Source organism: Candoia aspera, chromosome 2 (assembly GCF_035149785.1).
Source record: "Candoia aspera isolate rCanAsp1 chromosome 2, rCanAsp1.hap2, whole genome shotgun sequence".
NCBI lineage: Eukaryota > Metazoa > Chordata > Lepidosauria > Squamata > Boidae > Candoia > Candoia aspera.
In genome coordinates, this window is record NC_086154.1 from 194457859 (window position 1) to 194470467 (window position 12609).

The 12609-nt window shown below is 41.6% G+C and overlaps 1 protein-coding gene across 5 annotated transcripts; it reads right to left on the reverse strand.

Annotated features, from left to right (window-relative positions):
• Positions 1-1441: 1441 nt before the first annotated feature.
• DMRT2 (doublesex and mab-3 related transcription factor 2) lies at positions 1442-11905 on the reverse strand. Of its 5 annotated transcripts, XM_063295100.1 has the most exons (6): positions 11661-11905; positions 7981-8503; positions 6102-6204; positions 4510-4586; positions 3510-3587; positions 2844-2952 (listed from the first exon to the last, which is right to left on the reverse strand). In XM_063295100.1, the coding sequence occupies exons 1-5, from the start codon at positions 11705-11707 to the stop codon at positions 3534-3536; spliced, it is 804 nt and encodes a 267-aa protein (XP_063151170.1). In that variant the 5' UTR covers positions 11708-11905; the 3' UTR covers positions 2844-2952; positions 3510-3533. The 5 variants fall into 5 exon arrangements, with proteins under 5 accessions (XP_063151166.1, XP_063151167.1, XP_063151168.1 ...); XM_063295096.1 differs by lacking the exon at positions 4510-4586 and having other exon boundaries at positions 1442-2952; positions 11661-11845; XM_063295099.1 differs by lacking the exon at positions 3510-3587 and having other exon boundaries at positions 2756-2952; positions 11661-11901.
• Between the last annotated feature and the right edge of the window lie 704 nt (positions 11906-12609).

A 12609-nucleotide genomic window follows, 5' to 3' on the forward strand; every position in this document is an offset into this window, starting at 1 on the left:
GCCAAATCTTGAATCATTTGGGGTCTTGCCTCTATTAATCTGAATGACTCTGGGTCCATTTCTTTCCCTAGAACCAGTCTGCTGATTATGAATCAAAAGTTTTATTCTGTATTCAGGTCATTGCAACAGAGATGAGAGGAAGGGATTCAAGAAATTGGACCAGATTTTGCATATGCCTGTATGCATTCATAGCTTTCAGAATCTCAGCAGAATTTTTCCATGAGCTCAGTGTTCATTCTTATAAGCATACCCATGTTATGGGATGGCTAGAACTCTATGTTAAAAATGTCCCATCCACTGCATCCTGGGGATCTGGCACATTCATTTATAAAGAGCTGGCCAAGCCTTTTCAGCTGTATCTCATTTGCACTCTGTTCTTGGGGGGTAAATTAAAATCATGCAAAATCTATTTTGTGAATAGTACAAATTATTGTAATGAAAGTGTTTCTTCTTCATGATCTTCACACTGGATCTTCACAATGTTTCATTTTTATATCAAAACCTGTATTCTATACAGCACAAATCCCAGTACACAGCAAAGAAAGCTGTCTTGTTTCCAATTAACACTAATGCATGTGAACTGTATAATTACATATGCTTAAGCAATGCTTAATACTGTAAAAACTACTTGAGGTTAAGAATATTAAATACCGGTGAACTGTGTGTTAAACTTAAAACTCACATGATTTAGTGTTAATCTGAGGAATTTGTTTACGGGCAGGATTTAAAATACTTTCAGTTTCTGAGAGTATCTTTTTTTCATTACAATATATGATAATACAATATTACAACTATGTCTATACTAGTATGTTTTCATTCAGGATATTGTCCACTAATTGATTTTGCATTACCTATGCAGAGAACAGAAGGAAAAGTATTTTAAGCATAATGGATTTTCTTAATTAAGATGAGACAACTAGCATAGATTGGGGAACATTTAGCTTCTTTCAATGTATTTTTGAACTCGATGTCTGGTATGCTTACTAAACTCAGGCTATGTTTGTCCTAATATGTAACTTTGCATCCCTGTTTTGTTAATTTTGGAGTATTTTTTCCCCATTTTCCCATTGCATATGAGGCCAAAATCATTTGCCACAAAACCACATGTATTTTTGCTCAATGGTCCTTCCAATCCTACCTCAGTTCCAAGACTGAACTGTATCCTGGATGTGTTTCTAAAACTTCCAGAGACATCCAGGGATTATTTGTGGAAAAACTAGGCAAAAACTTCATGTATTTATACATAAGAGACATATTTTTATAGATTCTAAAATAATGTCTGAAAAGTGTACAAAAAGCCAGTCTTCCACATGCTTAAGGAGGCTTAATCTTATTAATGTATATGGGCGTAACACTGCACTTGAATATGACCAACAAGATGCTTTCCAGAGGCATAAATTCATGTCATGTTATGAAAAAAAATTAGTCCTCAAACACACTATTTTAATTCGCAAAACATTTAAATAGTTTATTTTCATATAAAATCATGCATATTATGTACATTTTAAAATTCCCCTTTACATCTGAAATTCTTTTTTCCAAAATTATGCTGGCATAAGGCAGTGAACATGAGCTTGTCAGGCAGCATATCAGTAATTGTTAAAGTTGCGGAATAGTCAATTCCCAAGAAAGGGCAACTGTGCTTAATATTAATTACCCACCCACTTAATGACCCACTCTGAAGTCAACTGATATCAGTGATGTCTTGAGGCTCAAAGACTGTTTATCGGAAGTCATTTTCAACAAAATCTAAAGCATTTCTTCCAAGTGTATTTTGGACAAAATGCCTAGCAGAAACAAGCTCTAATGAATTCAAAGGGACTTACTTCTTGGCACATATGGTTGAGTTCAATTCTAAGTGCCAATACATTTCTTTAAGTCTTTTGAAGATCACATTGTCAGCCTACTGAGAAACATTGGTGACCATTGAAGATGGTCATTTAAGAATTGATTCAACAGAAAATGGTAACGGTTCATTTGTTGATAATTTTGTTATAACTTGTTTAGTCCCCAGAAAGTCTTTTGCGTATCTGTCAATGCTAAATTTGTACTTTTGGTTTTCTCTGAAGGTACATTCTCTATACTTTCTGGATGTCTCATCAAAAGTGGTTTTTAACTCTGATCCTGATTTGCTATGAAGTGTTTGTTGGAATAATGAATGGAATGGACTATAATTGGATGAGGGTGGCAGTAGCAGTTGCTGCTTGGAGCTATCTTTGCTGATCTTGTTGAGGGACTGGTCCTGAGAAACTATAGGATCCTTGCCAGAGATCTGTGAGAAAGTTCTCCTAGGGGATGAAAATGCTGACCTCTCATGAGCCTCCTGAGGGATGTTTTGGAGTTCATTTTGAGGCGTCTCAAGTTCCCGAACATGAGGATGGTGGAACGCATTCTCATTTTTTGACGTGATGTCATGTTCAGAGGTGGTAAAATCCTGGCCATGTGAAGCCTTATCGTCCCAGACCACTCCAGGTTTGAAAGATTGGACTGCGGTAGCATTTAGAAGGCACTGCTGATAGAGAAGGGCATCACTGAGAGGGCCACACTTTGGCCATACCAAGAATCTGGAGGGCAGAGGATACTGCCTGTAAGTGGTGGCCACACTCAGATTTGATGAAATCAGTTCCATGTTCCCTGAACCTGAATACTGCATAGTTAGATCTAAGCATGTAGGCAGAAAGCCACAAAACTCCTTACTGGAAGCTTCAAGTTGATGAGGGTTAAAAGTTTTATAAGAATTGTACTCAGTCCCATGCATCATGCGGTTTGGCAGGAAGAAAGCAGCAGCCTGGGTGGCTTCCATCATTTCTCGTTCCTTATACTCCCGTTCAAGCATTATGTTCTCAAGTTCTTTGTCAGCAAAAGCCCGTCTTTTTCTCATTCTGTCGCTAACAGGAGGTGGCAAGGATGAATTCCCTCCCAGGTAAGGTTCTGCTGGAATGGGACGATAACCTTGGAGGGGAGAAAAGAATTGTTTTAATAATGAAAAAGTGCACAATGATAAGAGAACTAATATACTGTAAAGAACATGGTCTCTGCTGCATGATTGCTGATGCCCTTGAAGATGTTTTATGGTACAGCACTTCGAAGCATACATAGTGCTTTCTTACACTTAACAGGTAACTTCAGAGTTTATGTAAATGTGAGGACCAAGAACCTGAATGATTTACCCTCTTTATCCTGCCTCCCAGTTGACACCTGAAGCAAAACTTGTTAATCACCTGCCAAGTAAGTAAAATCATGAGCAACCTTTGTATCAGAAGTTTATACATCTACTGATGGGAGATGTACAAGTTGTCCTTTTGATATAGAGGATGCCAAAATTTGAAGTGCAAGGAATGCAGTGCTTTCTGCCTCCAACTACTAATTACTTTCACCATATCCAAAGCCACACTGAACCATCTCAACAATAACCAGCCCATAAGGTAGTTTTCACACTCACATTTTACTACATTAATAATGTTTCTTTATTACGATACTTATAATATCATTTTGAAAGGTATCTATACCTACAACTGGTGCATTTCTATTCTCTAAAGATGAACCACTATGTACACAGAGATGGTAAAGAAAAAATCCAAGGAGTACTAGAAGAAAAGAGAAAGAAATTTAAGACAAATCAGAAAGGGTAGCATGAAGCATAAGAATGTTTCTACTCCTATAAAGAAAGTATCCTAGCAAGAATGTGAATACTGAGCCAAAAGAAAGAGAAGAAATATAAAAAATATCACTTTGTATAGTTAGATAACAGTCCTACTTCATTTAGGTAGAAGTAAAGCTTAAGTCAAGTCAATGGATTTCACTCCTCAAAATGATGGTCCTTACAGCTGACTTATGGTCCTCATTTCACATACTCCAAATAAATATACTGTATTAACCACAATCACCATTTAAAAGAACATAGGATTCATATATATTCATATATATATATATATATATATATATATATATATATATATATATATATTCATTCATATATATTCATATAAAAATTAAAATTAAAAATTTGGGATCAGTTTTTCAAATCATTGTGAATAAATGTGTCAAGTTAACAAGTCTTGAAAACTCAATAAAGCAACTATTCTGAAAACTTTCAGAAGTCTAATGAACCTCATTCCTTATGGATTCTGAATTTTATTCCTCATGGTCAATATGCTTGCTTTTACATACAATACTAGTAGCATCTCTGCAATAATATCATCCATGTCCATTCTCTTTAAGAGGCACAATATTTTCATTGTCAACCCAGAAGCTTAAAAATTAAACTGTCCTTCAAATCTGTCCACATCTTAATATTTTCTGGTGATTAGAAAAAAACAAAAATTATTTTATACCCAGGTGGTGCTGCATGATCAATACTTGAGTGTGAAGACAAACTGGGAAGATTCTTACAGCATATCCTACAACTCCTGATTATCCACCAATGACATTATGAGATATGCAACTCAAGTGTTTATTTGCTCAGAAATAAGTATTGCTTGTCACAACAGGTTGTAGCACCTGACTGACCTTGACTAAGAATGAAAAACCTTCACAACAGCAAATCCAGGAAATCCCAGGGCTATAGACTAGGCCAGAAATCCATCCTGGAAGAAGGCAATGGCAAATGACTTCCATATTATAGTCAAGAAAAAAAGGACAGATGCATGGATTCACCAGGAATCAAGGTCAACTCATGGGTGACTTTAGTAACTCAATTTATAAGGTTCAATTTACCACAACAGAGCAGTTCTATAGTATACTTATCTACTCAGATATAGTATATGCCTTGTTGAGTCCAATGGGACATAATCCCAAATAAGTATATTTGGGATTGTTGCAGGGGCAATCGCATATTATATATACCCTTCCACAGGCCCATGTCTAAGCATCATCACTCAGATGCATGAATAATTTAATGGGATTTTCAGCCAAATAAAACATGTACATATGGTATAAAGTTGCAATGCAAGATGTAAAAGCAACATATGCCACTAACTTGAATAGAAACGGATTGTGCTCACTAACTCTCTCGACACCTACAGGAATTGGGTCAGACATTTTAAATTTATTAAATCTGTACCCAATGCTAAAGGTAATACAGTAACAGGATTGCTTAAGAAATAAAACAACCTCACAATTAATGCTTTCAAAAAGGTAATACTATTCAACATTTAACTATTTTTATCTATAATTTTCTTAAGGTACAAGTTTATCTATGCTTTTGTCAATAGGAAAATACTAGCTTAAATCCTCAAAATATCACTGCAATTTTTTATTAATTAATTAATCATTCAACTATTTGATTACAAACTGAGGCAAAATGAAGAGAAATTTCAATTTGCAGGAAATTATTTTATTGAAATATGTTTGGAATTAATGAGAAGTTGTTCATTGCAACAACTCTATACTTTATTTTCCTAATTTAATCTGACTATTCCTTTTAAGAGATGAAAAAGTATTTCCATATGGTGTTAACCATTTTTTTAAGTCTTCAAATAACAAGTATATAGACTCTACACTTCTTTCTTGCATATTTTAATCTACTCCTTATCATTATTCCCAGAGATTATAATTCAGTTACTGTCTATAACACTCATTAATCCATTTCTATGAAAGCAACTTCTATTTTTTTTTCTGACAGAATTAAAGTGCACAAGTCACAATCCATGTCCTAACAGTCAGAAATCATGCTGAGATGAGGAGTAGGTCTCTAGTGTTTATTACTGCTACATAAAACAGAATCCTAACAAACTGAAGAAGCGTGGGAAAAACCCAGACAGATAAACCCCAAAGGTTAAGGTGGGTCTGATCTGTGTCTCTTTGAATGGCTGCTTAACTCCTCAGTACTACGCATACGTTTTCCCCCCTGGATAGAGGCCCCTTCCAGCTCGCCATCAGTACTCATGACAATCCAATTAAGAAGTTACTGTTCAAAGGCCACCAAAATCTGTGGTAGATCAGGATCCATGGGTGTTTACAATTGTTTATCTAGTTTTCTTGGTCTTTTATTACCAAACTGACAAGGAGTTCATGTATTAAGCAGTTTGTATATTAAAAAACAAAAATAATCGCTAAGATATCTAAAGACAGGCAGCTTCAAAGTGCTAAAAAATCATTACCTTCTAAAATGCTTTTAGCCAGCAAACTAGGCGTCCGAACATGTCTCTGGTACACTGTTCTGCGCTCAAAGTTAGCCTGTTTCCCTGTATGCCCCTTCTTATCCTAATACAGAAACATGGGGAAAAAAGAAGTCAGAGAAAGCTTCACAAATTGTGTATATCCTAATTGTTCCCAGCAAAATCACTTTTTGAGTTTGTAATATGGGAAAAAGGCAGTTCTCTTCATACTGCATGAATTAAGAGATTAGAAAGAGACTGGGGTTTCACAACATACTTAAATCAAGTTATTACAATCTAGCAGCTGCATTCATACCTCTTTGTAAGCTTTCTTAATTTTAATCTTGATTACTTTGCTTGCCTGTGTAGGGGTTGGTGCATTATATGACCCAGGCGATTTGATTACAGTTCAATGTACTGTGCAAGCTCAGAAAATGGGTTAATTCATTAACCAGATTAAGCACGTTCTAATTTTAATGGAATTCCTTCTACATCAGGGGTCATTCTGTGACTCGAAATACATTAGGAATTTAACTTCTAAACAATTGGCTCAAATGTTTAAACAAGTTATACCCTACACAGTTTTATTCCATGCTCTCAAATGCAGACAGCAGCCTGCAATACCAACAGGAGGCATATCTTAATTCTTTCAATTAAATCAAAGATATTAAATATATTTAGTTTTGTCCAGAATATGCCCAATGCATTTAAATTTAAATATTAGGAATAACCACAGAAAAAAAATGCCAAAATGGATACCATACTATGTCCTTGAAAAAATGAAATGTATCTTCTAACATATTTGGTATTACACTGCTTGAAAGAAAAATCTTAAGAGCGTGATACAATCCCTTAAATGCTGCATGACAGAAACATTGTTTTAATAAAAGCTCTTAATCAAAATTAAAATAGATTTTACAGCTGGTTGAAATCTATATATGTTTTCTTTTTTAAAAAAAACCAAGCTTCTGATATCCTAGGAGTCTTAATCCTGAGGAAATAATAGAAAAAAAAGGTATGTCTGCGGAAATGTCAATTTGGGTATATTTGTTATGGTCTGGATTCAGTTTGCCCCACAAGCAAACTGAAGACCTTAAATGCTTTCAGGAATCTGGGAAACAGGTAAATCAGAAGAGAGGTTGCAACTAAAGCTGAGGATGAATTACATTTTCCACCCACTCCTCCCACAAAATCCAGATTAAAGTACTTGGATTGAAGCTAAATCAGTCTCCGAAAACAGTTACAGAGTCGCCCAACTAACAGCATCCAGACCCTGTAGCCCAGCTTAAATCCAAGTGGTCAACCTGCCAAGGCCTACAATGGGTAGGTGCTGCATCAAAATGAACAGCTTCCTATTATTTTTCCCTTTGGAAAGCAAAAATGTATTCCAGTTCCACAAAGTATCACTGAAACCACTCCGGGCCCAGAGGATTCCCCATCCCAACGCAGCTCCCCGCACCGTCCGGGGGAGCCTCTGGCCGTCGTCGGGTGAAGGGGGTTCTGCTCCTGCCCCTTCGTCAAAAAGGAGACCCAGGAATCGCCTTCTGCGCCGGTTCGATTCCGCGCTCACTGAGTCCCAGGCCCACCAACGCGTTTTCTCGGAAGATCACCTCCACCGACCTCAGGCCCGGCGAAGCGTCCACGGGCACGAGAACATCCACGGCCCGGGAACTGCATCTCCGAGCAAAGACTGCTCTTAGGGCCAGCTTAGCACGCGCGGGCCCCTTAAGGAAATGCTCCGCCTCCCCTTTGTGCGGGAGGGAAAACAAGGCAGGGGAGGATGGGGGAGCCTTGCGCTGCGGGCAGAGGGCGGAATCTGCCCAGGATGGGCCAGAAGAGCCTCTCGCCCAGGGGCGGGGGGTCGGGCGAGGCCGGCACGTACCTCGGTGGCCTGCTGCCTGCGAAGCGCCACCTGGGCAGCCATGACGCGCTGCCGCTCCACCACCAGCAGGCAGTTGGCACACTGGCAGTCCCGCCAGCGGCAGAAGCGCTTGTGGCCTTTCAGGCAGGACACCACGCCGTGGTTGCGGCAGCGCGCGCATTTGGGCGTGCGGCTAAGCTTGCGGATCGGCTGCTCCCCGGCCCCTACGCCTCTCTCCTCCGCCGCCGCCGCCGGCGAGACAAGCTGCGGCTGCGGCAGCGCAGGCTGCCGGAGAACCTCGGCCGCTGTCCCGGTGTCGGCTTCATCCTCTTCACACTCCTCGTCCTCTTCGTCGTCTTCCTCCTCGCCGTCTCCGCCAGCCTGTAGTCGGGGCGCGCGTTGCGTGGGCAACGGCCTCTCGAGCTCGTCCAGTTCCTCCAGGCTCTCCACGTCGATTTCCCAGGCGTCTGCGGCGGGGACAACCTGCTGCCCCTCAGCCATGGCTCGCGCCGCGCGGCTCCCGCCTTCTCCTCCAGCTCGCTTCCTGCACGAGAGAGGGGAGAAAAGAGGGGCAGCCGCGTCGCCCTCGGATTAGAGCCGGGATCTGGCCAGCCGGTCCTCGCGTGCGCCGCGCGCCGGCTGTCCGGCTCCCTCCCAGCCCAGACCTTGGTGCCCGTGAGATTGACGCGGCCGCTTTGCCAAGACCAGTCAAGGCGTGGATATCGGTGAGGCTGACTGCTGAATAAGCATACGCGGGGGATGGGGGTAGCCCACAGCAGTTCTCAGGGACTTAACCCGGAGGAAGGGTGTGCTTCGGGAAAAAAAGTGGCGGGGGAGGTTCTACCTTGGCCTTCCTGCCCTGCGAGCGCACGCCTATGCTATACGCACACCGCGAAGATGGGATTTCGATTATTTCGCACAGCCGCCGGCCGTTCCCAGTCCTCTACGTCCCAACAGCGCCCAAGGCCGGCATGCCTCGGAGGCTTAAAAGCAAAATGTGACCGCGTATTCTCAAACGTGTTCTCGCCCCAGATAGAAAGGCGGGCACGTCAGGTGGCTTGGATTCGCAACACCTACCATCCCAAACTATGAGAACGATGGGAGTTGTAGTTACATTCAGAGGATAGCAGTTTTGAGTAAAGCCGGCAGGTAGCTAGAAAGGCTTTCCCAAAAGACAACGTTTCTGCCCCGCTCACCCCCATCCCTTATTGCCCAAGAAGGTCTGGTGCGCCTTCAACAGGGAAGCGAGATGAAACGCAGGAAAAATCACAAGTGGGTTTGCATATCAAGGCATTTTTTTCAGAGATGCTCACTTTTATTCCTACAGTGATCTGGCTCATAGGTCATTCTGTTACTATTTATTTAATGGGGTTTACTGAATAAACCACAACTGACTGGGGTCGCAAAGCACGTTAGAAACCTCATTATGACTTAGGCACTTAGTATGGTATGCAACACATTTTCTCTATCTTTGTAATAATAAAGAAGCTTAACAGAATGTGGGTCAACAAGGTATGTTCTAGGCTGCTATCAGTTAGACAGAAGGAAGCAGGCACAATTTTAAGATAACAAGATCAGAAAAGTAGAAAGTCACCCCCTGCCAACCAGAAAGACTGCAGCCAGACTCATGTCTCTCTACAAGCTAAGGAGAGTTTAGAGCTTTGCTGTCTCCCCCTTGTGAAAAAGGGCAGCATTGGTCTTGTTTCACACAACATGCAACACCACAGTGTGTGTTTGCTTTTCTTCTAGTGTGACATGTGAATGCACCTATTGTGGTTTAATGTTATGCAGGAATATTCTGGGCTTAATCAATATAAAGTTGCTTAATCATGGATTACTGAATTAACACAATGTCTGATTTCATACAAAGCATTAAACCAAAAGCAAAACCAAACAAATCAAAAATGATTTAGCAGGATGTGTGAATTCAAGCCAGCAATATATCAACGTGCTTCCTGAGCCTATCCAAAAACAACTTTTAACGACTTCCGAGAGAGATCTTTGAAAGCAATATAAAGGTGGTCTTCATTACAGTTTTTTTCAGCACAGCATTTATTGGATGATACTATAAATTGCCATGGATTAGGAAATGACCTAAGACATGCAGGCAGCCCTTTTGGGGGCTGCACATTATCTGCTAGGTTTCCAAGCAGGCCATGATTGCAGGATGTCCTCTTGTAATCTGCATCTGGAAATGCAAAATCTGGCAATTTGCACTCTGCCATAAGGCTAGCATTGGGAGATTTAAAGATTTTTTTTTCCACTTAAAGAGACAGTCCTGATGTACTAGGATCATGCTTTATGCATTCTCCTTGTTTCTGTTGTATCCCTCATACTAAAAATCATCTTTGGGTATAATTTTCTTAATCCCTACACCTAGAGGAAGATCTCTTCTTCCTTAAAAATGCACTTCAGAAATATAGCAAATATTAAGTTGTCTGTTTAAAGCTCCAATTCCAGGCATTTCTTTGTGCATTTCTTCATTATCTAGAGATACAATTTTCTGGAAGTATAACCCATTGCTGCTTATGGCTGAAGGTTTCCCTGCATATAAGTACAGTTGAAATAAATGAAACCAAATAAATCTGAGGAGCATGGGTACACATCACACAAACTCTGGCATGTTTAACTCTTCTGTTGGCTGGACTCTCACCACACGCTAAGCCACCATGCAGTAAGCAAACAAGCTACATTACAGCTTTGGGAAATCAATGAGTCTAGTCAATGCGTCCATGATTTGTTGGCTGGTGAGTTACTTTGACATCTACCCTTATTTGTATTCTATACATGTATATCAGTATAGAACAATGACTCATAAAAGAGAATGAGTTTAGCCAGAAACAACATCCATCCATCTTTATTCCTTAGGTTACATACAAATGTGGAACTATACCCAATACATTTCTCAGAGCAAAACTACTTTATCCAGAAGTTTATGTCATGAGCATAACTTTCATTATTTTCTTCCGACCACTTAAAGCTTTTCTGCAGCCATTTTTCCAGTCTAGAGACCAACTGACGCCCCCACCCCAAGGGCCTGCAACCGCTGAAGAAACTTTCTATCTGCTTTTTCCAACATAAAAAGAGATTGCTTGGGTCACTGAGGGCAGCACAGGGATGCTCCACAGATGTGGACTTTCACCTAGTTTACATGGAAAATACACTCATGTAACTAGAACACACTTTATATGGTGCCTTGCCATTGGGACCAGGCTTGACAGGAGTTGTAATCCAACCCATCAAGCTGGCTGAATTTATGGCTTAGCATTGTGCATCCTTACCTGCCTGTAAGGATCTTCCAAGTTTGCAAACTCGCTAGTTTTAATTGAGAATAAGTGCCCGTGCATTTACTTACTCCTAAAAGTAAAGCTAAACTTTGGCTCTCGGCAATCAAGTGATCTTTTCATCAATATTACATGTTTCTCTACTTGCCTTAAATTCTATGGCGTCTCAAGGCGATTAAAATTCACCGCCATTCTCTTTTAGCGGACTCCGGGTTTCTTCTGCTGCCCCGGCAATAACCTAAGACGCGCCAGCCAGGGAGAAGAGTAAAAGGAGACCGCTAAGGCGCCCACTGCCAATAAGGTGCCCATCCGAGACAGCCCCGGCGGGGGAGCTTCTCAGGGACAAAGGTGCCCTTCTCTACCGTTCCTGCTTCGCGCACACACCCCGGGCTCCCCAGCTCCCAAGAGCTGACTCACCAAAACCAAGCGTCCGGGAGTGCTGCAGAGGCGCGCAGTAACGGCATCCGGTCCCGGTCCCGCCCTGTTCCCGGACTTGGCGAAGGCGGAGCGCGCCAAGAGATGGCTACAGTCGAAATCGGTCCAGTTCGCCCAAAGCCTCGCCACGTCTCCAGCTACCTCTGAGGCGAGGATCCGGGCGATTCCTCTCGAGGAGACGCACGGAAGCACCCCAACTCCGCAGACGCAAGAGCTCAGGGCGCAGAGGAAGCAAAGGCTCGCAGCCAGCAGCAGCCACCCCACATACCCTGATTTCTAGACTGTGCATGTTCCTCCCTATATTATCGGTCCCAGGACGCGAACACCCGCCCGATCGACCCGCCGATTGGCGAGTGGACAGGCCAAAGGCTCACTGATTGGCTGCGAGGGGATTCCAGTTGCCCCACCTCTTCGACTCTCCGCCCCTTCGGCGGTTCTTGCCAGCGTCTCGGCAGCTGTTTTCTTTCCTCCGCTTGGCGAGATCACCTTTTATTTACCAGCCTCAGCAGCAAAATGAGTTATGTGTGAAAGGCTCCGTCGGTAACCCAAGACTGAAAAAGAAAGTAGCCAACAGCCAAGAAAGCAGGGCTGCGTTTATAAATATAGTTGCGGAGGAGAGGGTGCTTCTTAGAAGTCAAAAAGGAGAAAAATGCCGCTTCCCTAATCATAAATCCTCCAAGGCGGGTCTAAATTCCCGAAAATCAGTTCCGATATCGCGGAGAGAAAAAGAAATCCAAGGAATTAGAACTCTGTTCACCATCCCTGTAGCTAAAGGAGATTTCCTTCTTTATTATTTGAGATTATCCTGCAATTATAAAATTCAGAATTAATACGATTATGTTCAATGTCTTACTGCAACAAATCCATTTATTTTTTTCCTTTTCTAAAAAAGTTGCTCTCAGATATACCTAAATCTCACTAAACTTAATTC

Bases quoted from the DNA above. Each gene is read 5' to 3' on its own strand.
- DMRT2 (XM_063295096.1), bottom strand. From the start codon at position 11,707: ATGCCGTTACTGCGCGCCTCTGCAGCACTCCCGGACGCTTGGTTTTG. The intron at 8,504-11,660 runs GTGAGTCAGCTC...TCTCTCGTGCAG, and splicing joins CTCCCGGACGCTTGGTTTTG to GAAGCGAGCTGGAGGAGAAG. The intron at 2,953-3,509 runs GTATAGATACCT...CTCCCCTCCAAG, and splicing joins TAGAAATGCACCAGTTGTAG to GTTATCGTCCCATTCCAGCA.